The sequence below is a fragment of the Callithrix jacchus genome, chromosome 5, assembly GCF_049354715.1.
Source record: "Callithrix jacchus isolate 240 chromosome 5, calJac240_pri, whole genome shotgun sequence".
Taxonomy (NCBI): Eukaryota; Metazoa; Chordata; class Mammalia; order Primates; family Cebidae; genus Callithrix; species Callithrix jacchus.
Genome location: NC_133506.1, coordinates 133,896,840 through 133,922,074, shown reverse-complemented (window position 1 = coordinate 133,922,074; position 25,235 = coordinate 133,896,840). Strand labels below are relative to the sequence as shown.

The 25,235-nt window shown below is 60.8% G+C and overlaps 2 protein-coding genes across 57 annotated transcripts in view; one reads left to right on the top strand and one right to left on the bottom strand.

The window, feature by feature from the left end:
- The window catches only part of TMC8 (transmembrane channel like 8), a 16,322-nt gene extending 6,167 nt beyond the window's left edge, over window positions 1-10,155 (bottom strand). For 4 of the 7 annotated variants that reach the window (XM_035301919.3, XM_078374769.1, XM_078374771.1 and 1 more), the window contains exons 1-8: window positions 9,889-10,155; window positions 3,674-4,133; window positions 3,369-3,517; window positions 2,912-3,061; window positions 2,557-2,639; window positions 1,879-2,015; window positions 1,416-1,563; window positions 160-330 (exon numbers count right to left, since the gene is read on the bottom strand). In XM_035301919.3, coding sequence (XP_035157810.2) covers window positions 160-330; window positions 1,416-1,563; window positions 1,879-2,015; window positions 2,557-2,639; window positions 2,912-3,061; window positions 3,369-3,517; window positions 3,674-3,822 — 987 coding nt within the window. In that variant the 5' untranslated portion in view covers window positions 3,823-4,133; window positions 9,889-10,155. Of the gene's footprint in view, window positions 1-159; window positions 331-1,415; window positions 1,564-1,878; window positions 2,016-2,556; window positions 2,640-2,911; window positions 3,062-3,368; window positions 3,518-3,673; window positions 4,134-4,583; window positions 4,667-9,888 lie in introns of those variants that run through there. The other 3 variants (XM_078374768.1, XM_078374770.1, XM_008997839.5) reach the window with 2 other exon arrangements.
- On the top strand, window positions 6,600-25,235 carry TMC6 (transmembrane channel like 6). Of its 50 annotated transcripts, none has more exons than XR_013536036.1 (22): window positions 6,600-6,750; window positions 8,544-8,682; window positions 8,807-8,931; window positions 9,084-9,173; window positions 9,534-9,692; window positions 10,150-10,255; window positions 10,417-10,513; window positions 10,619-10,876; window positions 11,202-11,392; window positions 12,536-12,680; window positions 13,864-14,019; window positions 14,394-14,545; window positions 14,699-14,878; window positions 16,114-16,209; window positions 16,429-16,504; window positions 17,302-17,435; window positions 17,588-17,764; window positions 17,845-17,923; window positions 19,092-20,554; window positions 20,702-20,746; window positions 21,048-21,124; window positions 21,459-21,734. XR_013536036.1 is itself a non-coding variant. In XM_035301903.3 (21 exons), exons 2-21 carry the CDS (start codon window positions 8,627-8,629, stop codon window positions 22,820-22,822), a joined length of 2,682 nt encoding a protein of 893 aa, XP_035157794.1. In that variant the 5' UTR covers window positions 6,600-6,750; window positions 8,544-8,626; the 3' UTR covers window positions 22,823-25,235. The 50 variants fall into 50 exon arrangements, 28 of the variants coding, with proteins under 28 accessions (XP_035157794.1, XP_035157790.1, XP_078230878.1 ...); XR_013536030.1 differs by having other exon boundaries at window positions 14,394-14,581; XR_013536034.1 differs by having other exon boundaries at window positions 8,804-8,931.

The window sequence follows — 25,235 nt, the reverse complement described above, 5'->3', positions numbered from 1 at the left end:
TATCCGGTGGGAGCCCGCCTGCCCTGGCCGTGGCCTGTGTGGCCACGACCGATTTAACTTCTCTGAGCCTTAGTTTCCTCATCTGTAAAATGGGATCATCCCATCTCCCCCCCACCACGAAGTTCTGACCAGGATTAAATGAATTCAATTGCCTGGTACCTCCTTGTTGTCCTGTGAGTACTTGGTAGCCCAGAAGATGGCGCTGATGGCCCCAACCACCAGGAGCCCAATGAGTAAGTTGACTCGCAGGTAGGAGAGCAGGTGGCAGACCCTCTGGGCCCGGGTCTGTTGCTGCATCAGCTGGAAGTGACGGCCCTCCTCCAGCTCCACCTGCCAGGAAGGGTGGGGACAGAGGCAGCTGAGGGCAGGGTGGGCCAGGCGGGGTGGGCGTGGGAGAGACAGGTGCAGGAAACGCTGTCACATGCAGTCACACACTCCCACACTGCCACGCTCCCATAGACACTCAGATTCACACATTCAGCCACATGTGGCCTCAGCATCACCCCTTCAGTCACACGTGACCTCACATGCAGCCACACATCTGCACACATTCGCACGCTCTCGGTCACGTTCCCACAGGCTGCCACACACGGTCACACACACTGGCATGGTCACACCTGCTCACACACACTGGCGCGGTAACACAGGTCACACACGCTCACACAGGCTGGCGTGGTCACACCTGCTCATGCACACTGGCGCGGTCACACACGCTCACACACACTGGTGCGGTCACACATGCTCACACATGCTGGCGCGGTCACACCGGTCACACACGCTCACACAGGCTGGCACGGTCACACACGCTCACACACGCTGGTGCAGTCACACCGGTCACACACGCTCACACAGGCTGGCACGGTCACACACGCTCACACACGCTGGTGCGGTCACACCGGTCACACATGCTCACACAGGCTGGCGTGGTCACACCTGCTCACGCACACTGGCGCAGTCACACACGCTCACACACACTGGTGCGGTCACACATGCTCACACATGCTGGTGCGGTCACACCGGTCACACACGCTCACACAGGCTGGCACGGTCACGCACGCTCACACACGCTGGTGCGGTCACACCGGTCACACACGCTCACACAGGCTGGCGCGGTCACACCTGCTCATGCACACTGGCGCAGTCACACATGCTCACACACGCTGGTGCGGTCACACATGCTCACACATGCTGGCGCGGTCACACCGGTCACACACGCTCACACAGGCTGGCATGGTCACACATGCTCACACACGCTGGTGCGGTCACACCGGTCACACATGCTCACACAGGCTGGCGCGGTCACACCTGCTCATGCACACTGGTGCGGTCACACATGCTCATGCACACTGGCACAGTCACATATGCTCACACACGCTGACACACACTGGTGCGGTCACACAAGCTCACACACACACCTTGAACTCATTTCGGATCTCATGCTTCTTGATGGTGGCCGCTTCCTGCACCCGGATGCAGAAGTCCCAGGAGGAGAAGACCTTGCTGCTGAGAGGCACCTTGTAGTCCTGACCCAGCAGAGTCTTCTGTGGCAGCCCCTTCACCATCCTGCAGCGCAGGAGACCAGAGGCTGCTGGAGAAGGGGCACCTCTACCATCCAGCGTCAGCCTCGGCTGGGCTCTGGGCCAGGGTGGGGAAGGCCCTGGCAGCCCTAGGTGCAGGCCCTGGTGAGTGAGGAGTCAGGGCAGGGGGTGGTGGCCCTGTTCATAAGGTCTGCGGCCAGAGCCTGGGCTAAGGAGGCACCCAGGAGCCAGCGGTGTGGGGCCAGGGGCCTTCCTGCCAGCGGGAGGGTACCCTGCCAAGGAAGGGGTGATCAGGGAAGATGCCCCCAGCAATGGGTGAAGGCGTGGGCTTCCCTCTCACCGCTGAAGAGTTCCACAGAAGCAGAGGAGCAGGCAGGCCAGTGGGCTGAGGAGGTAGGCCAGGCGGATACTGTACACTGAGCTGCTCTCAGGCCCCAGCCGGTAAGCTCCATAGAAGAGGTAGGTGTTGGTGAGGGCCTGAGGACAGCAATGGAGATGCCCAGCCCAGGTGAGCGCCAGGCACTGCTCAGGTGCTTTCCACAGAGGAGCTCATTAGCCCCCTGAAATACCCCACCATGTAGGGAGTGTCCCATCTTACAGAGGCCCACAGAGGTTGGGCAACTGCCCCAGGTCACAGGGCTTTGAGAAAGAGCCAGAACTGGAACCCAGGACCTCCCCCCTCCCCCGGGAACCACTCCCCCAATGGCTTCCCAGGATGAGGGTGGGGAAGTGCTTCTCCCAGAGGCTGGGACACTTTTCCCCTTTTGTCCCTTGCATCCCTACACCAGCTGGGCTCCGGGGGCCACAGGCATGTGCCCTTGAGTCCGTGTGGGGCACAGCGGTGTCTGCCTGTCTCTAACCCCACCAATGGCCAACCCAGTCTGTCTGTGTAAGACCATCACGGAGGAGCTGAAATGCCCCTGGAGAGGTGGAGGTCCTCTTAGGCTTGTGTCCCCTGAAGCCACTTCCCTGGATCTCCCAGACTCTGTGGACCACAGCCAGGATGAACCCCACTCACTCTGCCAGTTAAAACATGCCAAACTTGATTGTGGAACTTCAAAATGCCCGTCTGGGACTGGCTGCTTCCGGGGCACTGGAGGGCTGTTGGGAGGGAGGGGCTGATAGAGAGGGATCCACGAGGCAGAGGCTAGGCCCTGCGGATACCGCTCCATAGCCCCAGCGGGGAGAGGCCTGAGCAGGGCGCTGCGGACGTGCCAGGGTGTGCCCCACAAAAGGCGGGGTCAGGGAGAGAGGGCCCTGGCCCGGCATGGCAGGAGCACGCCCAGGGTTGTCCCTGCGCTCTGGGCCCTGGGCCAGCCCCCGGTGGCGCAGGTGGGCACCGGAGCTCTTCCCCTGGTGGTCCGCGCACTTACTTAAGTTCAGGGCAGGGCCTGGGTCAGGGGGGCTGAGCCAGGCCAGGGGTAGCAGCACGAAGCTCGCGGTGGGCAGCAGGCTCAGCAGGTTGAGGAGTAGCAGGAAGCGGAGGAAGGTGAAGTAGGACTGAATTCCGGTGCCGAAGAGGCCTGCAGGGGTGTGGGAGGGAGAGCCGGGTGGGCCAGGGAGGCCGGGACCGGGCTAAGAGTCCAAGGGCAGGGTGGCCCCCCGGCTCCCACCCACGCGAGTCCGGCGGTGGGGCTGACAGCCACCTGGGGGTGCTGCGTGGGGTTGAGGTTTGCGGTGCCCGCGGGCGGAGTGGGTGGGAGGGAGGAGGGGCTGATTGGTCGGGGGACCCGGCCTAAGGCGGGTGGGATGATGCCTCCCTCCTTTATCCGATCTGGGCAGTGGGGCTCCGGAGAGGGCAAGGGGAGGCGGGGTTCGCGCGGGTCCTACCCCCGATCTCGTAGAGAGCCCCCTCCCAGAGCCCAAGGCCCCGGGCCAGCCGCTGTGCGGCCTCCCGCAGGCGCCTTTCCACCGTCTGCCGCCGGCGCTGCCACCGCTGCCAGCGCAAGGTCTGCTTTCCCGCGGGCTCACGCAGCCGCCTGGACGCGTGTGGGGACAGGGGGGACCCTGAGTCACCCGCCCTGCCCGCCCGCGCCAGTCAGACGCGCATGGGCTGGGGGAGTCTTCCCGCCCCACCCGACGGGGCAGCCTCGAAGCGTCCCCTACCCACCGTCCGGCGTCCGCGTGGCACCCACCAGATGAGGCGCTTGTCCATCATGGCATAGGGCAGCCCGCGCACTGGCGCCCCGGAACATCGCAGCCGCTCCATCTCCGCCTCCCACAGCTCCTCGGGCTCCGGCACCCCAGGGCCTCGTTCCGACGGCACCGACTGTGGCCGCAGCATCTCGGCGGGCGCGGGTGGAGGCTGGGGCGCGGGGCTGCGGGTGGGGGGGATGTGGGGCCCCGGGTGGATGAGTCGCAAGGCCTTGGCCCTGGCCTCTGTGCGCGCTGGGCTGGGGGCGGGCCCTTCCTTCCCCTCCGCACCGGTGTCAGGGCCTGGTCTCCTGCGACCGGAGGGTCCACTTGCCCCGGTCTGTTGCCTGGCCGCCTCCAGGGCTCAGAAATGAGGAGAGAGAATCTTGGTGTGGTCGAATCCGGACTCAGTCCTGCTGCAACTCTCAGAGGGACACACAGCTCTGGCCTCAGTCTCCCCATCTGACAAATGGAGTGAAAGACCCAAAGGGCACAGAAAGAAGGACGGTCACAGGCAATGCCAAGACCTGCTGCACCCCGCGCCCACCTGTGCCCACCTGTGCCCAAGCCCACCGGCGCCCACCTGCGCCCTGCAGAGTGACAATTCCCGATTTTCTCCATGTGACAGTTTGCCCTTCCGGAAGAGCCTGTGTCCCCAACCCCACAGTTCTTGGGACTCAGCATCTGCTGCATCTGATGTCAGGGGATCCCCTTCCATCTTCCTTCTCATGGTCCAGCCTCCAAGCCTGGGTCTGCCCAGCTACCCCCAAGACCCCCCGAGGAGGAGCTGTGGCGACAGCCCCAGCTGTGGGAACAGGAGCAGGGGACCCACTGTTGCCCTTGTGAGGCTCTAGCCGGCCCTCCACAGCCCGTCACCCTCTGCATCCTCCCTCCACTCGACATCCAGCTCACCTGGGGACCAAGGGACCAAGTCCCTGGAGGAGTCCCCTCCTCGGACGGCTCCTGCCAAGGCAGGCAGGGCGGTGAGGGAGTCCAGGGGAGGGCTCACGTGACAGGAACTCCAGCTTCCCCCTCCACTACCTCCCTCCTCCCCTCCCACCCCATGGTTTCCTCTGCTCTAAACTGAGGCTGAGCAGGCACTTCCTGAGGGCCCCTGAGATGCAGAGTTGCAGGTGACAGGCGCTGGCTGCTCCTGCTCCCTGGGAGCTCTGTGTGCACTAGTCTGGGGACGGGCCCTTCCTTCCCCTCTGTGCAGGAGCCCGGTCTCCTGTGGCCTTAGGGTCCACTGGTCCGGGTCTGCCCCCTGGCTGCCTCCAGGGCTGCCAGGCCTGTGGCTGAGGCCCTCTCCGTTTGCCCTCGGGGACTGACCTGGGAGCCTGACAGGGTGGGGTTGCGCCTGGGCCAAGCTCTTTATCTGCCTGCTACAGGTCCCCTGGAGGGCACGATATGACAGAATGGTGGGGTCCCCTGAACCCCAGCTGCTGGGTTTCCAGATACTCTTGGTGTTACTGCTGGACTTCTTGCCTCTGTCATTGGTTCTACCATTGCGCCAAGGCCCAGGCCTGGCACCTGGCCCATAGTAAGTGTCCAGGAATCAGCTCCATTCGTGCTTGCCCAGGCTAGATGTTTAAGACACACCTTTGCCAATTTCCTGTCCCTGGGCCCCTGGGGGGCCCTGCAGCTCTTCCTCCCTGCTCCCTCTCCACCTGCTATAGGGCCCAGTCATCTCAGGTCTGAATGTTCATAGCTTTTCTCCCTCTCTGCCTGAGGCATCCTTCCTGGTTTCCAGAGTCCTTGCTGTGTGTCAGGCCCGAGCCGTGTGCTGGTGCTGGGTGCACAGTGGGCTGGGGTGGGAGGGGGCACAGCGCCACAGATGTGCATGTCAATAGGAAGTGGCAGGTGCTCCACCAGTGTTCAATCTGGGGAGGCTCCCCAGAGGAGGTGGCCTTCATGCAAATTCAGTGTGGGTATGCAGGGAGGGGGAAGAGTGAGAGGAGAGGCAGGGGCTGGGCCTTCATGCCAGGGTGCCACTTGTCAAGAACCAGCTTGGGGTAGCCCTCTGAGGACCACACTGGCAGCTGCAAAAGGCCCTAGCCTCAGCCCCTGCCTGGGTCTCACTTTTGCCTTCCTGCTCTCCCTGGCAGCAGCACCCTCTCCTGCCCTCCTGGGCCCCAGCTCACATTCACTCTCCTCCTTCATGGCCTCTCCCCACCAGGAATGACCCTCCCTTTCAAATGGGCTTGGGGTGGGGGGTGCCATCTCCAAAGCCAGTTTCCTCCATAGGGTTCCCAGGTGGACCACCAAGTCTCATGCTTTGCATGGGGGCACCCTAAAGGGTGATTAACCTCTCTCAGCCTCAGTTTCCTTATCTGCGAAATGGGAATATCAGTGCATACCTTCCTGGCTCATGGGGAATAACAGAAAATAGAGCAACAGGTAAAGCACCTTCAGGTCCAGCACCTGGGACTTTCAGGTTAAGTGTCAGCGTGACCTCGTTTCACCCCCTCCTCTCCACACAGCACACAGGAAGTGAGCCAGAACTCTTACAGATAAACAATGAGCCCCACCCGGGTGTCAGGAGGGGGAGATAACCAGGCTCCCCCAGCGTGGGTCGGGGAGAGTCAGCAGGAGGCTTGCAGTTGGGGCGGGGGGTTTCCCAATCTGGTGTGAAAGACTGTGTTCCTCGGGCTTTCAGTGGCATCTTACATGGATGATCCCTAACCATGGGAAGCAGATGGGTCTGGAATTATCGTCCCTTTTTGGAACTTGGGGAAACTGAGTCTCACAAAAACTGGGGACTTCCGCCAGGGACTCGGATGAATCCAGACACTCGGCCCCCCTCACCCGGCTCAGACCTCAGAATGCGGTGCGAGGAGGGGTCGCAAGTTGGCAGAGGAGGAAGGCACAGTCGCCGCGGGGCGCCGGGAGGAGGGAAGGGGGCGCCGCAGGCGGGACCACGTGACAGCCAAGGCCCATCGCCACGTGGGCCGGGCGGTGCAGCTCAACCCGGCCCCGCCGGACCTGCGTCGGCCCATTGGCCCCCTGGGGTCCTTTGCCGCTCCTTCCCACTGACCCCGCGGCCCCTCCCTCGGTTCCCGGCGGCCCTGGCGGGGCACAGGTGAGCCTGGCTGCGCGCGCGGCCCCTCCTCCCAGGCGCTTCCTAGGTGAGCGGCCGCGATCCCGGTTCCGGGTCCCGCGGGGCTGCCGCTCCCGGCGGGGTGGGAGTGGGGGCGGCGCGCGGGTCTTGCCAGCCGCGGTCGCTTCTCCCCTGCAGGAACGGCGGCAACCCCTCCTGCCCTCCTTTCGGCCACTGGGGCCCCTTGGCAGCCGGGTTCCCTCCCCGCTGCTCCCGGGGTTGACTCTCCGGCTTGGACCGAGCTGGGAAAGGGAAGGGCGGGGAGGGCAGCCCCAGAACCCCCAGCCGGGCCCCGGGGCACCGGGGAAGGGAGGGAAGCGGCCGGGATGGGAAGGGGCGGGGAGGCCGGGTCGCGCAGGCCGGACCACTGGCCGCGAGGGGCAGGGAACAGGGAGGCCGGCTGGACGGGGGTCGGTGGCCCCCGAGTTGCCGCCGCCCTGGGCTACGGGGCCGGGTTGCTGCTCTCCCTGGGTAGCGGCTGCTCCCGGGGAGCTCGCTGCCGGCTGCGGTGGGGGTTCCTGGAAGCGGGCGTCACCCAGCCCCTCCCCACCTGGCTCAAGGCTCAGGAATGGTGCGCCCCGGAAACTCCGCTGGGCTTGCCCGGGCCTCGGGCAGGGTGCTGGGGCGCTGGGTCACCAGGTCCCCTGAGCTTCGGAGGGCCTGACTGGAGGAAGGGATTCCAGCTCTAGGGACTGGATGGGGTGCCCTCAGCCCCTCCTTCAGCAGCTGTCCCGGGTTAGGCTGGGTGGGGGCTGCCTCGGGCCCAGCTCTGGGCTGGTTTTCCCACCTCTTACTCTTGCTGGAGGGAGGGGAGGGCTGGTGGTGTGGGGCCTGGCCTGAGGATGGCACCCTGGACACTGAGGGTGGGCACCATCTGGCCCTGTGACTGTCAGCCCTGCAGGGAGCTGTCCTGTCTAGGCACCCGGGCTTCGGCTGGCCGGCTGGCTGAGTAAGCAACTTTCCACCCAGCCCGGAGCCCTGAGTTCCCTGAGGGTGAGGGCAGGAGAATCCCAGGGAAGAGGCCTGGGGCACTGGCTGGTGGCTGGGACACAGTCCTGCCTCCACTCCTGCAGGGTGAATTGGCCTGGAGCCAGGGCCCCTGGCAAGGCAGCTCTGGTTCCAATTGTGCCGGGTGACGGCAGAGCCAGGACAAAGGAGGCCTGTTGAGGCCCTGGCCACCCCTCCCCAGTTGGCCTCCCTTGGATGATGGAATGTGGGAGAGTGGGTCTTCTGAGAACAGAAGGACCTTGGAGCCTTGGGGTGGTGGGAGTGACTGCTGTGTGGGGGAGGAGCGTCCTGTCTGCTGCTTCCGCCTGGGGCTGGGGTGAGGGCTCCAGCAGCTGAGTTCCTGCTAGAGGAAGTGCTTTGGGGTCACAGGGCAGACGCAGAGGCCTCCAGCCTGCCCTGCCCTTTCTCTCCAAAAAGGAGGTATCTCTGGGCCAGAACCCTGGGAATGGAGAGTATGAAAGGGCTGTGTCTACAGGCACCCCACCTCTTCCCCATTTCCCAGGGACTGGCAACATCAAGGGAACAGACAGGGAACTGCAGACCCACACCCTTCCTTCCTCTCTCCCCTCCCCAGACACCGGAGGGGCCCCCAGTCCATTCTGGCATGAGGCTTATTTGGGCCTGACCGAGAGTTTACCTGGGGTGGGGGAGCGGGCAGGACTGCCTGGGCTGTGAGTGGCACCTGCCATGGTCCCCTGGGAGTGGGCAGTGTGGACACCTGCCAGGCATTGAAGGCGGGCTCTGGCTCAGTGCCGCTGTCTCGTCAGATGGGCAGCAAGAGGCTCCGGAGGCAGTGTCCAGGCTCTGAGCTGGCCTAGGTCTGCAGACTGGCGGGGCGTTGGCCGTGGACATGGCCCAACCACTGCCCTTTGTCCTCGATGTCCCTGAGACCCCAGGGGACCAGGGGTAAGTGCTCTGGGGCTGGGGGCTGGAGGCTAGAATGTTCCACCCCCATGGAGAGGTCACCAGGGCAGGGGCCTGAGGAAGGAGAGAGGCGGCTGGAGCCTGATCCCCGAACTCCGCACAGCAGCCAGGAGCCCAGTCCCTATGATGAGAGCGAAGTACATGACTCCTTCCAGCAGCTCATCCAAGAGCAGAGCTGGCGGGCGGCCCAGGAGGGGCTGGAGCTGCAGCAGAGAGCGAGGCAGGCCGCAGGTGAGCTTGGCCTGGCTACTGGGAGGTGTGGACCGAGACTGGGGTGCCCTAGCCCCTCAGGACGGGCCTCCCAGCTCTGCAGGCCTAGGGTGGGGTGGGAGAGACAGTGGCTAGAGGCATCTCCAGGACCCCTGGTGAGTCTTGCTTTGTAGGGAGTGGCCAGCACACACTCTTGGGGTCTGAGGGCACCCACAGCGCAGCCACCCTCCGCATCCTGGCCAGCATGCCCAGCCGCACCATTGGTGAGTGGGACCCTCGGCCTCGCCCTGAGTCGGCCCTGGCGCCTGGGCTGGGCCGGGCCGGGCTGGGCTTTCCGCCAGGCATCTGTGTGGCTCAGAGCCAGGCCCAGCGTGGGTTCCTAGCCCACCCCGTCTGCTGCCTGGACAGCCCCATGCGGCCCTCACTGGGCTCCAAAAATGACTCCAGAGTCGTCATGGGATAAAAATAGTCTCTTGGAACACAGTGGTGCCCAGAGTCTCTGCTGAAAGGATTTTCCTGGGTCCTGGGAAGGGGCGAGGGACAGGGAGGCCTATGGTGAGCCCATCCTGAGGGGAGGGAGGCCTGGGCTAGCCTGGCCCAGTCTTGCCCAGCCGCCTCCGTAGGCCGCAGCCGGGGCGCCATCATCTCCCAGTACTACAACCGCACGGTGCAGCTTCGGCGCCGGAGCAGCCGGCCCCTGCTCGGGAACTTGGTGCGCTCTGCCCGGCCCAGCCTCCGCATGTATGACCTGGAGCTGGACCCCAGGGCCCAGGAGGAGGAGGGTGAGTGAGTGGGCACCAGAGCCCCCGTGGCAGACACTGGCATGGTGGGGGGTGCAGGAGGCCAGCCTGGGGGTGGGGGAGGGGGGCTGGGGTGCGGCAGAGCGGGGGGGCCCCCTCCCCTGTCCCTTAGCAGGCTGCCTGAAGGCTCCCCCGTCCCTCTGCAGGGACCCACAGGGACAGGGAAGGGGGATCTTACCTCACAAGCATCTTGGAGTGCTCGGAGTGTTGTGACCCTGGGCCCCCGCACTGGGGACAGTGCAGGGGAAACACGCTGTCTTGTCTGTGAGCTTCCTGCTCAACTGAAGCAAACACACGGACAAGCTGCGATTCAGGCTCAGATAAGGGCACCAATGTGTCAGGACAGTGCCTCAGGGGCACACAGGCCTGTCCAGGTCTCAGCTGCAGGCGGCAGGGAGGGGCACTGGGGATGGATGGGACCTGTCTCTCCCTCTCGCAGAGAAGCAGAGCCTCCTGGTGAGGGAGCTCCAGAGCCTGGCGGTGGCGCAGCGGGATCACATGCTTCGAGGGATGCCCTTAAGCCTGGCTGAGAAACGCAGCCTGCGGTGAGCGCCCTGCTCCGCCACCGGCTCCTGCTCCCCCACCAGCTCCAGGCTGGGCTGGGTGGTTCGGGAGAAGGGGCTGAGCCTGTGGGTGGTTGGTCCCCAGGAAGGAGGGAGTCGGGCCCCTCATTGGTCTGGGCACCTATGGCTGCTTCTGCCCCCAGAGAGAAGAGCCGGACCCCAAGGGGGAAGTGGAGGGGCCAGCGGGGCCACGGCAGCATCTTCTCCTGCTGTGGCTGGCTCAGATATGCCTGTGTGCTGGTAGGGACCCCTGGTCTGCCCCAGGGCTGGGCAGCTGGGCCAGGCCCTATCGCCTGGGTCCCTCCTCCGGCCTCACCCTCAGGGCCTCTCTGCTTGTGCCCGCAGACCTTGCACAGCCTGGGGCTGGCGCTGCTCTCCAGCCTGCAGGCTCTGACGCCGTGGCGCTATGCCCTGAAGCGCATTGGGGGCCAGTTCGGCTCCAGCGTGCTCTCCTACTTCCTCTTTCTCAAGACCCTGCTGGCTTTCAACGCCCTCCTGCTGCTGCTGCTGCTGGCCTTCATGGTGGGCCCGCAGGCTGCCTTCCCGCCCGCCCTGCCGGGCCCTGTCCCCGTCTGCACAGGCCTGGAGCTCCTCACAGGCGCGGTGAGGAAGCCCTAGGGCTAGGGGCTGGGGGGCGCCTGTCCTCTGCTGCCTTGGTACCGTGTCCCTTTCTTGTCCCAGCACCCCTGGGGCTCTCAACCCTGGCCCCGACTGTGACTCCAGGTGGCCACAGCCAGCTCCCCGCCTCCCCCTCAATGCCCCTGGATGCCCATCGTGCCCAGGTTCCCATGGGGCTGGGAGGCCTAAGGTTGCTGTGGCCCTGGCCCCTCTCTGTGTCCCTTGCCTCCCCTGCCCTGCCCCGTGGCTGTCAGGCCTGAAGTCGGGGTGAGGGTGGAGAGTCCCTGACTCGAGGCTCTCCCTGCTCTAGGGCTGCTTCACCCACACTGTCATGTACTATGGTCACTACAGTAACGCCACGCTGAACCAGCCGTGTGCTGGACCCCTGGAGGGTGGCCGGTGCTCACCCGGGGCGGGCAGCCTGCCCTACAACATGCCCCTGGCCTACCTCTTCACCGTGGGCGTGGGCTTCTTCATCACCTGCATCACTCTGGTGTACAGGTACCGCCTCCACTGCATGACCCAGGCCCCTAGCTCCACCCATCCATCATTCATCCTTTGACCCAGCCATTGATCTTCCCTTTCTTCCTTCTACCCATCTATCCACCTGTCTGCTCTCATCTACTCACCCACCCATTCACCCATCCACCCATTCGCCCATCCACCCATTCACCCATCCACCCATTCGCCCATCCACCCATTCACCCATCCACCCATTCACCCATCCACCTATTCACCCATCTACCCATCCACCTATTCACCCATCTACCCATTCACCCATAAATCCATCTACCCACTCATCTACCTACTCATTTATTCCCCCATCTACCTATTCACCCATCCACCCACCCATCTTTCCACTCATTCATCTACTGACTCATTCACATACCCATCCACCTATTCACCCACCCACCCATTCATCCATCTACCTACACATTCAGCCACTCATCCATCTATGCATCCATCCATTCGCATTCATTCATCTACCCACCCATCCACTCATCCATTCAATCATTTACAAATATATCCACCCACCCACCCACACACACATCTACGTATTCCACAAACATTTCCTGTGCTCAGCTCAGGGCATGATGGTAAATGAGCATAGAGCCTGTCCTGGGGGGGGGTGGCGTGCTGTCTCTGGGAGAAGGTGGACCACTGGGCTGGGACAATCTAGGAGCCTTAGCGGTGTTTCCCATGTTATGGGAGCATTGGGGAAGGAGTCAGGTTGCTTCTCAGGGGAGGTGGCACTTGCCGTGAGAGAGGAAGGTTAAATAAGAGTGGGGATGGGTGAAGAAGCAGGAAAGGTGTTTTGGTCAATGGGACCAGCAGTGCAAAGGCCCTGAGGTGAGCCCAGCGTGTTCTGGTCTGTGTCTCGCTGGGAGGCAGCCAGCTGAGTCAGTGTGAATGCAGCCATGCCCCTTCTTCTAGGCACATGTGGCTGGTGGGTGCCATATTGGATGAGACTGGTATAGAGGGCTGGGAGTGGAGCAGGAGCATGGCAGGAGGCCCATGCAGGGCCCAGATGGCTCCTGAGCAGGTGGTGGGGTCTGCCTGCCAAGAGTGTCCTGTCTGCCTCCTCCCCTTGGCCTCTGCCCCCTCAGCCTGTCGGTGGCCCTATCTGTGTGTGCTTCTCCTCAGCATGGCTCACTCTTTTGGGGAGAGCTACCGGGTGGGCAGCACCTCTGGCATCCATGCCATCACCGTCTTCTGCTCCTGGGACTACAAGGTGACGCAGAAGCGGGCCTCCCGCCTCCAGCAGGACAACATTCGCACCCGGCTGAAGGTGAGCGGCCCTGGGAGCCCCCACCCCTGGGCCCTGGAGCACCAAGCTGGCCTGCCCAGCTCCCTGCAGGCCTGGCCCTGGGCCCACTTAGGACCCCACAGCCAGAACTGTGTTCTAGAGGGAGGGCCATCTGTCTGTGAGCTGAACTCCGGGCACTGGGCAGGCGTGGCCTTCTGCTTGCAGTGATGAGGCAGGCCTGGGTTTTGCTTGGGTACCCGCCCCTCAGTTAGGTGCTGCCTCTGTTGTCTGGTAGTGGGTGGTAGCATCATGGCCCAGTGAGCACCCAGGAGCCAGCCCCGAGGCCTCAGGCCCTAGCTGGCACATACTCCCTGGCCGGTGTTAGGTTGGTTGGTGGCCTTAGGCGCCCAGGGCGTGAGGACTGTCATCTTTTCTTTTTTCTGTTTCCCAGACTGGAGTGCAGTGGTGCAATCTTGGCTCACTGCAATCTCCGCCTCTTGGGTTCAAGTGATTCTCCTGCCTCAGCCTCCTGAGTAGCTGGGACTACAGGTGCGCGCCACCATGCCCAGCTAATTTTTGTATTTTTAGTAGAAACAAGGTTTCACCGTGTTGATCAGGATGGTCTCGATCTCTTGACATTGTGATCTGCCCACCTCGGCCTCCCAGAGTGCTGGTATTACAGGCGTGAGCCACCGCGCCCGGCTGACTGTCATCTTTTGTGTCAGAGTGAGGAGACTGAGGCATAGAGGCCAAGGCCCTTGCAGAGGTCTCAGGGCCAGGAGGCTGCAGAGCTGGGGCTCATGGAACATTCTCTGCCTTTCTGGGGTTCTCTGCTTTGAGGAGCTCAGAGTTGTGACCTGTCAGCAGTCATTCCACGGGGCCCTTCTCGTTACTGGGGAGCCACCCATATCCACAAGGAACAGGAAGGGACCTCTGAGCAAGGCCCTGGCCCCAGCAGGCAGTGCTGGGAGGCAGGTGGAGAGGGGTTGAGGCAGGCTTCGGGAGTGAATGCCAGCCCAGGCACAGGGGCCTCCCGGCAGGGGACTGGGTCCTTTCTGTGTGGAGGGAGGGCTCTGGACAGGGGAGAGGGCAGGTGGGGTGTTGGGGTCCGACCCTCTGTCCTGGGTCAAGCCTCCTGGTGTGTGGTATGTGTGTCATGCTGTGTCTGTGCACTGCACGTGTCCGTGCTCTGGTGTGGGTGACAGGGACACGGTGCTGCCTGCAGGAGCTTCTGGCCGAGTGGCAGCTGCGGCAGAGCCCCAGGAGTGTGTGCAGGAGGCTGCGGCAGGCAGCCGCACTGGGGCTCACGTGGCTGCTGTGTCTGGGGACAGCGCTTGGCTGCGCTGTGGCCGTCCACGTCTTCTCCGAGTTCATGATCCAGGTGCGGGGATTGGGGGGAGCCTGGCCTTTGCTGGGAACGTGTCCCCAGCCCCCTGGGGAGACAGCCTTGCCTCCCTTCTTCCACCCAGCCAGGCCAGGGTGCTGTGTGCACTGTGCCCGTGCTGGGGCTCCCTCCCAGCCCCACTTCTCGCCCTTGTCTTTTCTCATGGCCTTTTTTTTTTTTGGTTTCTTGTTTCTTTTCCACGACCTGTGCCCCTCCCACTTCCTGTGTGGTTTGAACTTGAGACTGGGGAGGGCCAGAGCTTGGAGGAGGGAGGTGCTACCTGCCAGTTCCACCCCGGCCCCTTCCTATAGCTGCCCCCTCCCACCATGGATGGGGGGGCTTCCGTGACACCGCTCCCTGCACCCCTGCAGAGTCTGGAGGCTGCTGGCAAGGAGGCTGCGCTGCTGGTCTTGCCCCTGGTGGTTGGCCTCCTCAACCTGGGGGCCCCCTACCTGTGCCGCATCCTGGCTGCCCTGGAGCCGCATGACTCCCCGGTGCTGGAGGTGTACGTGGCCATCTGTAGGTGTGTGGCTGCACATGGAAACACCCTTTGGAGCTGGTACCGCTTGTTTGGCTCTGGGTGTATCGTGGGTGACCAAGCCCTTGGTGGGGGCCCCGGGGTGCACCTTCTGTCTCCTGCACCCATGCCTCAGCCTCTGCGCCCCGTCCTCCACAGGAATCTCATCCTCAAGCTGGCCATCCTGGGGACACTGTGCTACCACTGGCTGGGCCGCAGGGTGGGCGTCCTGCGGGGCCAGTGCTGGGAGGACTTTGTGGGCCAGGAGCTGTACCGGTTCCTGGTGATGGACTTCATCCTCATGCTGCTGGACACGCTTTTCGGGGAACTGGTGTGGAGGTGAGGGGGCCCATCTGCCCACCTCTGAGTCCCTCAAGCGCCCTCTGGGCACCCTGGGCGGGGCTAGGGGGAGCATTCTCCCCATCGTAGCTCGTGACCAGGGAGCTTTTCTGACCTGGATCTTTCAAATCAGGGCCCTGTGTCTCCACCCTTCAGAGGAAAACGCAGGGAACAGAACCTAACTCGTTTTTAGATTGGAAAGGAAAACAGTTTCAAAGTGTGTATCTCACAACCTCAGTCTAGGATGCAAAGGAAAAGCAGGCGGTAGGGAACAGACAGCGGAGGAACATTTAAAAATGTTCCAGGCCAGGTGCGGTGGTGCACGCCTGTAATCCCAGCACTGTGGGAGGCTGAGGCGGGCAGATCATTAGGTCAAGAGATCGAGACCATTCTGGCCAACATGGTGAAAACAAAACAATTAGCTGGGTGTGGTGGCGCATGCCTGTAGTCCCAGCTACTCGGGAGGCTGAGGCAGGAGAATTGCTTGAACCCAGGAGATGGAGGTAGCAGTGAGCTGAGATCACACCACCACACTCCAGCCTGGTGACAGAGCAAGAGCAAGACTCTGTGTCTCAAAAAAAAAAAAAAAAAATTTCAGGTATTCTGCAGGTTCCTGGCACTCCAGCTGTTTTTTCCTCTTGGTGTTTTCTTCGAGAATATATGAATTTAATAATAATAATAATAAGATTAAATCAGTAGGAGGCCTGGTGCAGTGGCTCACACTGTCTGTAATCCCAGCACTTTGGGAAGCTGAGGTGGGAAGATCACTTAAGCCCAGGAGTTTGAGACCAGCCTGGGCAACAGAGCAAGACCTCGTCTCTAAAAATAACTAAAAATAAAAATTAGCTGGATATGGTGGTGTGTGCCTGTAGTCCCAGCTACTTGGGAGACTGCGGTGGGAGGATCACTTGAGCCCAGGTCAAGGCTGCCATGAGCCGTGATTGTGCTACTGTGCTCCAGCCTGGACGGCAGACTCTATAAAGAAAGAAAACAATCACTTAGTGCTGGAGTTAATACTGTTGTTTAGCACTGGGTGTATCCGAACCTACTTAGGATGAGGCCAGTGTGACCAAGCCCCTGGGGGCTCCCAGGCTGGTGGCTGTTTGTCCTTGGCATTATCTGTGGAAGGGCCAGGATGTCACCTGGATGGGGGTGCCTCTGGGTGTGGGGACTTGGGCCCGCCTCCCTGCATGTGGCTGTTCCATCTAACTCTCCCGGGTCCTCCTTGGTGGCAGGATTATCTCTGAGAAGAAGCTGAAGAGGAGGCGGAAGCCTGAGTTTGACATTGCCCGGAATGTGCTGGAGCTGATTTATGGGCAGACTCTGACCTGGTGAGGGGCCTCCGCTTGCCTCCTGCTGTCTGGCCCCTAGGTTGGTGCCCCTTTCCCCGAGGCCACAGCCAGGCCCAGCCGTGGATCCTGGAGTGATGCAGGCCCTGACCCTGGGGACCCAGTTGTGGCCACTCTCACTTGCCCTGCCTGTGGTCTGGAAGCGGCCTGGTGTGTGTGTGGGGGCACTGGAGCGGTCCCTGAACTGCCGTTCCTCCCCAGGCTGGGGGTGCTCTTCTCGCCCCTCCTCCCTGCTGTGCAGATCATCAAGCTGCTGCTTGTCTTCTACATCAAGAAGGTGAGGTTGCCTAGGGCTGGGCTGGCAGGGTGGCCTGGCAGTGGGGCAGGACTCTGTGGGCAGAGCGTGGGACACTGGAACCCTTCCCATGAGAGTGGAGTGTGGCTGGCAGCCCTGGCTGCCCTGGGCTCTGTTCCTCAGCCCAAGGGGTGGCTGACCCCTCCTGGCATCGCTGTCTTTGGCAGACCGGAGCTGGGTGCGGTGACTCACGCCTGTAATCCCAGCACTTTGGGAGGCTGAGGTGGGCGGATCACCTGAGGTCAGGCAGGCCGGGGAGCATTCGCTGGGTTCAGAGGTTATCACCGGGTGCCTGTGTGCACCTGGCCAGGGCCAGGGCCAGGGCTCTGGAGACACTAAGCCTCCCTCCAGCCCTCTGGGTCCCTGGGAAAGTGACCCTGGTCCTCTGTCCTCAACCGGGGCATGCCCAGTGGCTGAAAACTGGGACTTTTGTTCCCATCCTGGCTCCTGTCTTGTTTGGCCTTGTTTCTTCATCTGCACAATGGGGACCACGTTCCAGTGGGGACTGAGGGAGGTGGTGTGTAGCGTGTTATGTGCAGAGCCTGGTATGGCAGTGACCTTCAGCGGACGGAGGTGCTGTGGGCATCACCCCTTTGCGTGCGGGTGACCTGCAGGCCTCCGTCTTCCTCTGTAAATGAGGTAGCCGCAGGGAGCAGGCTCCTGTCCTGGGCTCTGCCTGGACACACAGCCTCGGTCGCCCTTCCCTCCTGAGCTCCCCCAGGCTTTGGAGGGTGCTGAGGGGTGGCAGGACGGTGGCGGAACGCAGCCTTTCCCCACAGGCCAGCCTTCTGGCCAACTGCCAGGCGCCGCGGCGGCCCTGGCTGGCCTCGCACATGAGCACCGTCTTCCTCACGCTGCTCTGCTTCCCCGCCTTCCTGGGTACCGCCGTCTTCCTCTGCTACGCCGTCTGGCAGTGAGTGAGGCGGGTGGAGGGAGACCCTTCTGTGCCATCCTGGGGTTGGGTGGTGGTGCCCGGGGGGCCAAGGCTTGGGGTGAAGACAGGTTGGGAGGGAGCCGGGTGGGCTGTTGCCCAGGCTGGGGATTCCTGGATGGCCTCTTCCCCAGCGTGAAGCCCTCAGGCATCTGTGGCCCCTTCCGGACCCTGGACACCATGTACGAGGCTGGCAGGGTGTGGGTGCGCCACCTGGAGGCGGGGGGCCCCAGGGTCTCCTGGCTGCCCTGGGTGCACCAGTACCTGGTGGAAAACACCTTCTTCGTCTTCCTGGTGTCGGCGCTGCTGCTGTGAGTCCCGCAGGTGGGGGTGGCCCTGGGGAGATGGCCTTCGATGGGCCTGCATTGACCCAATAGCCCCTCTCCTGCAGGGCCGTGATCTATCTCAACATCCAGGTGGTGCGGGGCCAGCGGAAGGTCATCTGTCTGCTCAAGGAGCAGATCAGCAATGTGAGTGCCCCCACCTCGGCTACCCTGGCCCCCACCTTCTCAGTCATCTGTGTGACACTCCCCTCCACTCCCCTGCCAGCTCATCCCCAGCACCTGCATACCTTCCCCTGTAGGCCTTAGCTGCTGAGAGGGTTGGTTGCCAAACAAGTGACCCTGAGCAACACGTGCACTTCAGTGCAAGTGACAAAGCAGCCATGAGACAGATCCCTAGGGACCTCCAGGAACCCATGGACTAGGGCCCTGGGGGCGGGTGTGATTTCAGCCCCAGGGTGTGGCCCCCGCTTGAGGGTTCAGACGGTCTCCGTGAGGACTTCTGAGATCCTGGAAATGGATTTTGAGTTCCCGCGAACCCTGCACTCATTTTGCAAACAGGTGCAGTAAGCCTGAAGGAGGGCCAGGACTGAAAATAGTTTTTTGAAGAAAACACTGTTGGGCTGGGCGCGGTGGCTCACACCTGTAGTCCGAGCACTTTGGGAGGCCAAGGTGGGAGGATGGCTGGAGCCCAGGAGTTTGATACCAGACTGGGCAACATAGCGAAACCTTGTCTCTACGAAAACTTAAAAGTTAGCTGGGTGTGGTGGTGTGCGCCTGTAGTCCTGGCTATTTGGGAGGCTGAGGTGGAGATCGCTGGAGCCCAGGTGGAGGCTGCAGTGAGCTATTATTGTATGATTGTGTCACTGCGCTCCAGCCTGGGTGACAGTGAAAACCTATCTCATTGAAAAAAAAAAAAAAAAAAGGGCCAGTTGCAAGTGGCTCAGGCCTGTAATCCCAGCACTTTGGGAGGCTGAAGGGAGTGGATCACTTGAGGTCAGGAGGTCGAGACCAGCCTAGCCAACATGGCAAAACCCTGTCTCTATAAAAATTCAAAAATTAGCTGGGCATGGTGATATGTGCCTATAATCCCAGCTACTCAGGAGGCTGAGGCAGGAGAATCGGCTGAGGCAGGAGAATCGGCTGAGGCAGGAAAATCGGCTGAGGCAGGAAAATCGGCCGAGATCGCGCCACTGCACTCCAGCCTGGGCAGCAGAGGGCACTAATGAGGCTCATGCTGTCATGGGAGTGAGCTGCATAGGGGGGTGAGACCCCACATCCTAGGGGCAGCCCCCAGGAGGACTGTTCACCCAGCAGCTGGCCCCTGTGCCCACTCCCTCTGTTCCTCTCTGCCCAGGAGGACCACCTTGCCCACTGGACAGCCGCCAAGCTGGACACAAGGCACTTTGCCCCCATCCCCCGGGCCACCCAGCCTGGCCTCCTCCCTGAGGCCTCTTCCCCTGGAGAATGGCCTGAGAGGCAGGTCTTGGCCTTCCCGGCATGTGTCCTGCTGCTGGTCTGCCCCACCCCCACCAGGGCTCCCGGTCCCCTCCCATTGCTGTTTGTCCTCTCCTCCTGCAGTATTTCACTCTGGGGCTGGCGAATGCCGGTGTCCTCAGGTATGCTCCATACCAGGGCTTGGGGCGGGGGGGCTTGTCAGGGTCAGTGGTGGGTGTCTCTAAGGCGAGGGCAGGGTGGGCTGCAGCCAGTGGGCCTTGGCAGACATGTGACCCTGCTGCTGGCTAGCTGGTGCCAGGAGCCAAGGCTCCAGGCAGCTCGTCCCAAGAGCTCATGGGGACAGCTCCCCTGTTTCTTGGGTTGTGCACACTGTCCCATCTCCTGCCTTTTCCATTTGGCCACACAGAGCTGAAAGCTGGACATCTCAACTGCAGTGGTCATCTGGCTGTAGACATTGGAAGTGGGAAATGGCTCCTGCCCTAGTGGGTGGCATTTGAGAGCCCCCCGGGGCCAGGTGGGGTGGGCAGGGAATGCAGGGGTGGAGAATCCCAGCTCCCTCCACAGGCTGATGCTCTGGGATGGGGAGGAGCTTTCTCCTCGAAGATGCTGGCTGCAGCGGCTACCCAAGGCCGAGCTCTGACCCCAGTCTCTGGGGCCTGACCTGAGCTTTCCCCAGGCAGGTCGTCATGGCTCACACGCACAGCCCCTCTGTCCTCAGCAGCAACTCGACAGAAGCAGCTTGGGATGTTGCTTAAGGGGCCTGTGGTCCCTCCTTGAAGGTGATCTATGTGATCCTCCTAGGCTGCGCCAGGTTGCCAGGTGCCCAGAGCCAGTCCGCGTGGACCCTGACAGAACTGCTCTGTCCTCTTTGTGAAGGTTCCTGGCACCGACCCAAGTGCCGGTGATCGGGGTTCCTGTGCACCAGGTCCTATGCTGAGTGCCCCCTCTGCTTGTCACATTTCATTGTCGAGAGAGCCCTGGTTCACTCTAGGACTGGCCCCAAAGAAGTCCCCATCCTCAAACTGGAAACTGTGACTGTTATGTGGCTTGGGGAATTAAGGTTTCAGGTAGAATTAAAGTTGCCAGTCAGCTGGCCTTGGATAGGAGATGACCCCAGATTACTGAGGTGGCCTAGCATGATCTCAGGGTCCTTAGAGGCGAGAAATGGAGGCCAGAGGGTCAGGGTCGGAGTGGTGCCATGTGAGCAGGGCTTGAGAGGCCACTGCCGGCTTCGAAGTGGAGGACAGGGCTGAGAGCCAAGGACTGCTGGGGCCTCTAGAAACTGGAAAAGGCGAGGAAGGGGATTCTCCCCAGAAGCCTCCACGAGGAATGCAGCCCTAACGATGCCTTGATTGTAGCCTGGTGAGACTCAGTTTGGACTTTTCACCTCCAGAACTCAAAGATGAGAGACTGGTGGTGGTTTAAGCTATGAAGTTGATGATAGTTCATTATGGCCGAAGCAGGAAACTAATGTAAACCTCATGACGTGTGTTATTACCCCCTTTACAGATGCTGCCACTGAGGTCAGAGAGATAGTAACCCAAGGCAGAGTCAGTAAGTGGCAGGGCTGATTTTAAATTGAGTCAGGCTGGCTCTGGGCTGCTGATCGCATTTCCCTTTTCACTTTGGCCAGTAGGAAGCTTAGATCCACACATATACCCAATTCCTGGCTCTTGGTTTTTCCTTGTCCTTGTTTTGGTGGCTCTTTCACCTTTTATTTTACCTTTGTGTTGCTTGTGATGTTGAATACACCTCATGAGTTTTCCCTCAAATGCAGTTTGGAACAGGGTGGCTCTGGATGGGCTGATGGATGGATGGGTAACTTTTCCTTCCCTTTGTGTTCTGGACTTTCTAGGAGGGGGAGGACAAAATCTTCTTAATCAACAAGCTTCACTCCATCTACGAGAGGAAGGAGAGGGAGGAGAGGAGCAGGTGAGAGTCCGTGGAGGGTTTGGGGCCACTCTGAGCCAGGAGAGAGGGGCCACGGCTGGACAGTGGGGCTCCCTGGGGCTGCACCACGACATTGCTGATACTTGACCACTTTTGACCTACAAAAGTCCCCACCCTGGCCTCTGGCCCGCCTTCACTCTCTCTAGAACCTTCTCTGGCCTCTGGAGCCTGACCATTTTGACAGGGACTTGAAATAATCTCAGGAGAAAGACTGTGGGGCATGTGGCCTGTCCTTGCTTGGCCTTGGCTGTGCCCAGCCAGGTTGCAGGGATGTTGACGTTTGTGGGGTTCCCTCGCTGACATCTTTTTCTGGCAGGGTTAGGACAGGCCAGGCTGCCATACCTCCTACCCTGCTCACAGATGAACGGGATGCCTAGGGGGACAGGGATGGGCCCTTGAGGGCCCGCCCAGCACCCTGAGACCACACTGGTGTCTCCCCGTGACCCCGCTGGATACCAGAACAAGGAAGACACTCTACTACTCCTCTTGAAAGCTAGGCTGGAGCTAGAAGGGTGGGTGAATCCGGCTTGGGCACCCCCAGTGAACTCTGCCCTGTGACTCTTATTTATTCTGATTAAAGAGGTTTTGCAGATGGGCTTGTCCCTTGGGGCTCTGTGCTTGTGACTGGGGCCTGTGCCTGATTACCATGCCCATGTCCAGGGCCTGCTTCCCGCTGTCCTGAGGCCACTTCTGGGCACAGGTCCAGGTCGTGGGAGCTTCAGCTGGAGAAAAGGGGCGCCCTCTGCTGGCCAAGCCTCAGATGGCAGGGGCTGGACAGTGCCAGGGCTTGATCTGTTCACTGCTTTTGACCAGCCTGAACCTGTGCCTGGGAGGGACTCACCTGCACAGATGAGCCAAGCAGCCACAGATTGTGACCAGAGCGATGTGTCAACCATTGGGTGATGCTGTAGCATCTATTGGAGCAGGAGGGAAATGTAGAGGGACTTGGGATGACATTTCATTTACAAATGAGCTGTGGTGACAGGTGCCTCTTACACAGAGGCAGTACCTGCACTTGGAGGTGAACAGGGTTTGGTGGGGTAGGGCTGGCCCCCAGCTTCTGGCTGCCAGCAGCTAGCTGGGGTGTGGCGATCTTGGGTCTGACTGGGCTGAGTGAAGAGCCTATGGGATACCAAAAACCCAAGCCTGTGGGGTGGGGCACAGGGATTCGGGGACCAGCCCATCACAGCTCAGGGCTCCATGTTTTTGGGAACCAGCCTGTCATGGCCCAGGGCTCCATGTTTGTAGGAGCTGCGCTTGGGATTAGGGTGGTGAGCCCAGGGTCAGAGAGCAATGGGCCCAGAAAAGGGTCAGACCCAGGCGGAGATGCCACTGGCTGTTAGCAGACCCCCAAGCTGGGCCCAGCCCACCCAGTCCCATGGGGAGGCTCCTGCACTCTGAAGACATCTGGGTGCTGCCACTGGGGCCCGACAGAGTAGGCATTTGGGTGAATCTGAGCAAAGTGGATCTGAGCTTCCGGGCTCAGCAAGTAGCTGGTGTGCCTGTGGCAGTATCTTCAGGCATGAGCGCTGCTGGGTGAAGCTGCATGGGCAGTCCGGAGTGACTGACAGTCCAGACTGACTGACCTCAGCTTTCTGGCCCCCGCCTGTGCAGACGCTGTCCTCCAAACCCTTACGGTCCCTCTCTGGATGGAACATACGCCTGCCACTGCTGGTTTGACAGCATGATCACTGCTTGTGATCTGTTGAACCCACCTTGCCAACCTCACAAAGGACAGTACTGGTTGCTTATGGCAGGGAAGTGGAAGAACTTGCCCTGGGTATTTCTGGAGTTTGTGTGTGTGCTTGTCAGTCTTGTGTCAGCCAGAGGCTGTGGGGCCCAGTGATCTCATCAACAGGAACCTAAGTGACCTGTGAACATGTGCTGCTGTAGACAGTGAACACCTACAGTAGATTCACCTAAAGATTATCATCCTTGAGAACGTGTGGGCCTTATCCAATCAGCTGAAAGCCTTCAGAGCAAAACTGGATGTTCCCCAGAGAAGGAATTCTGCCTCAGAGGGAGGCATCCATGCCCACTGTATGTCCAGCCTGCAGCCCCACGGCTGGGTGAGCCTGTCCTCTTTCCCTATTTCTGTCTCCTACTGGTTCAGTCTCTGGACTCACTGTGTGGCCCCAGACCCTCCAGCGAGGACCTCCCGTGTTTCTTCAGAGCAGCCCTTGTATGCTGTAGGCCTGGCTTCAGCTTGTCCCTGGGTACCCTAGGGCATGATTCCTGTGTGTGCTGCCTACCGACTGGCACGTTCGGCATGTTGCAGAGAGGCCATGCCCGCCCATGAGCGCAGCCTGACATGGAAACTGTTCTAGCGGATGGGAACTTGATGCTATTTCTGGACGAACGACAAGGCTCCTCGATGCCACTGCTTCTCGGCCTTGGCTGCGTGATGGAATCCACTGGGGAGTTTTTGAAAACACTGGTACTCACTGGAGGCAGTGGCTGCTGCTATCTATAATTGCAGCTGCTTCAGAGCTGAGGCGTAGGATTGCTTGAGCCCAGAAGTTCTGGTTTGTTTTTTGAGACAGTCTTACTCTGTTGCCCAGGCTGGAGTCTAGTCCCGTGATCTCGGTTCCCTGCCTCAGCCTCCCGAGTAGCTGGGATTACAGGCTTGGGCCACCACACCTGGTTGATTTTTGTACAGTAGAGATGGGGTTTCACTGTGATGGTTAAGCTGGTCTCAATCTCCTGACCTCAAGTGATCCGCCTGCCTTGGCCTCCCGAAGTGCTGGGATTACAGGTGTGAGCCACTGTGCCCACTGAGCTGTTTTTAATCCAGCATGGGCAACAGCAGGACCTGTCTCAAAACAAACAAAAAACTCTGGTGCCTGAGGCCCACCCCCAGTTGATTTGGATGTGAATTATCTGCCAGGCACGGGGGCGCATGCCTGTAATTCCAGCACTTTGGGAGGCCAAGGTGGGTGGATCACGAAGTCGGGAGTTGAAGACCAGCCTGGCATGGTGAAACCTGGTCTCTGCCAAAGATACAAAAATTAGCCAGGCGTGGTGGCAGGCACCTGTAATCCCAGCTACTTGGGATGCTGACACAGGAGAATCGCTTGAACCCAGGAGGTGGAGGTTGCAGTGAGCCTAGGCCGTGCCACTGCACTCCACCCTGGGTGACAGAGCAAGACTCTCAGGCCAAGGTTGAGAACCCCTGCTCTGGGCCCCATCCAAGCACCAGGTTGTCACAAACGCACGCACACACTCACATCTGTGGGCTTGGGGGGGCTTCAGAAACGTGCTTGTTTTTTTGAGACAGGGTCTCGCTCTGTTGCCCATCCTGGAGTGCAGTGGCTTGATCATAGCTCACTGCAGCCTTGACCTCCTGGGCTCAGGTGATTGTGCCTCAGCCTCCCAAGTGGCTGCTTCTGGTTTTCATGATGACCTGGGGGCCAGGCACTCTACACTTGCTACTGTTCGGGGCCAGTCCTGCACTAGGAAGGCCCATCAGCCATAGCTCCTCCGAGAAGCATTGATGTGCAGAGCCAGGCAGCTTTGTTTCCACCTGGATCCTGCGCAGGGTTTTTTTTTCTTGGTCGATGTGTAGATACCACACTCCCGCACCGGATCTTTGTGGGATGACCCACTGCCTCTGTTGTCCCTCCTCACCAAACACAGTCTGGGCTCACCATGATGCCTCATCTGTTGGCTTCTCCTCCCGCATTTGAACAGCCTTCTCTGCATACCACACTGCTAGCCACTGGACACCGTGCTTTCTACCTTTACCGTTCTGTCATGGTATTGCCAAATTAGTTAAAACACAAAACGGAGGCTGGGCACGGTGGCTCATGCCTGTATTCCCAGAAGTCCGAGACCAGCCTGGGCAACATGGTACAAAAATAAAAAATGAAATGAGCTGGGTGGGGTGGCGCATGCATGCCCGTGGTCCCAGCTACCTGGGAGGCTGAGGTGGGAGGGCTGCTTGAACTCGGGAGGTCAAGGCTGCCGTGAGCTGCTATCACATCACTGCACTCTAGCCTGGGAGACAGAGAGGCTGTATTAAACAAAGATACAAACCACAGAGGGCTACTCTGAACCGGTCATTAAAAAAATAAAAAAATCCACAGATACAGGT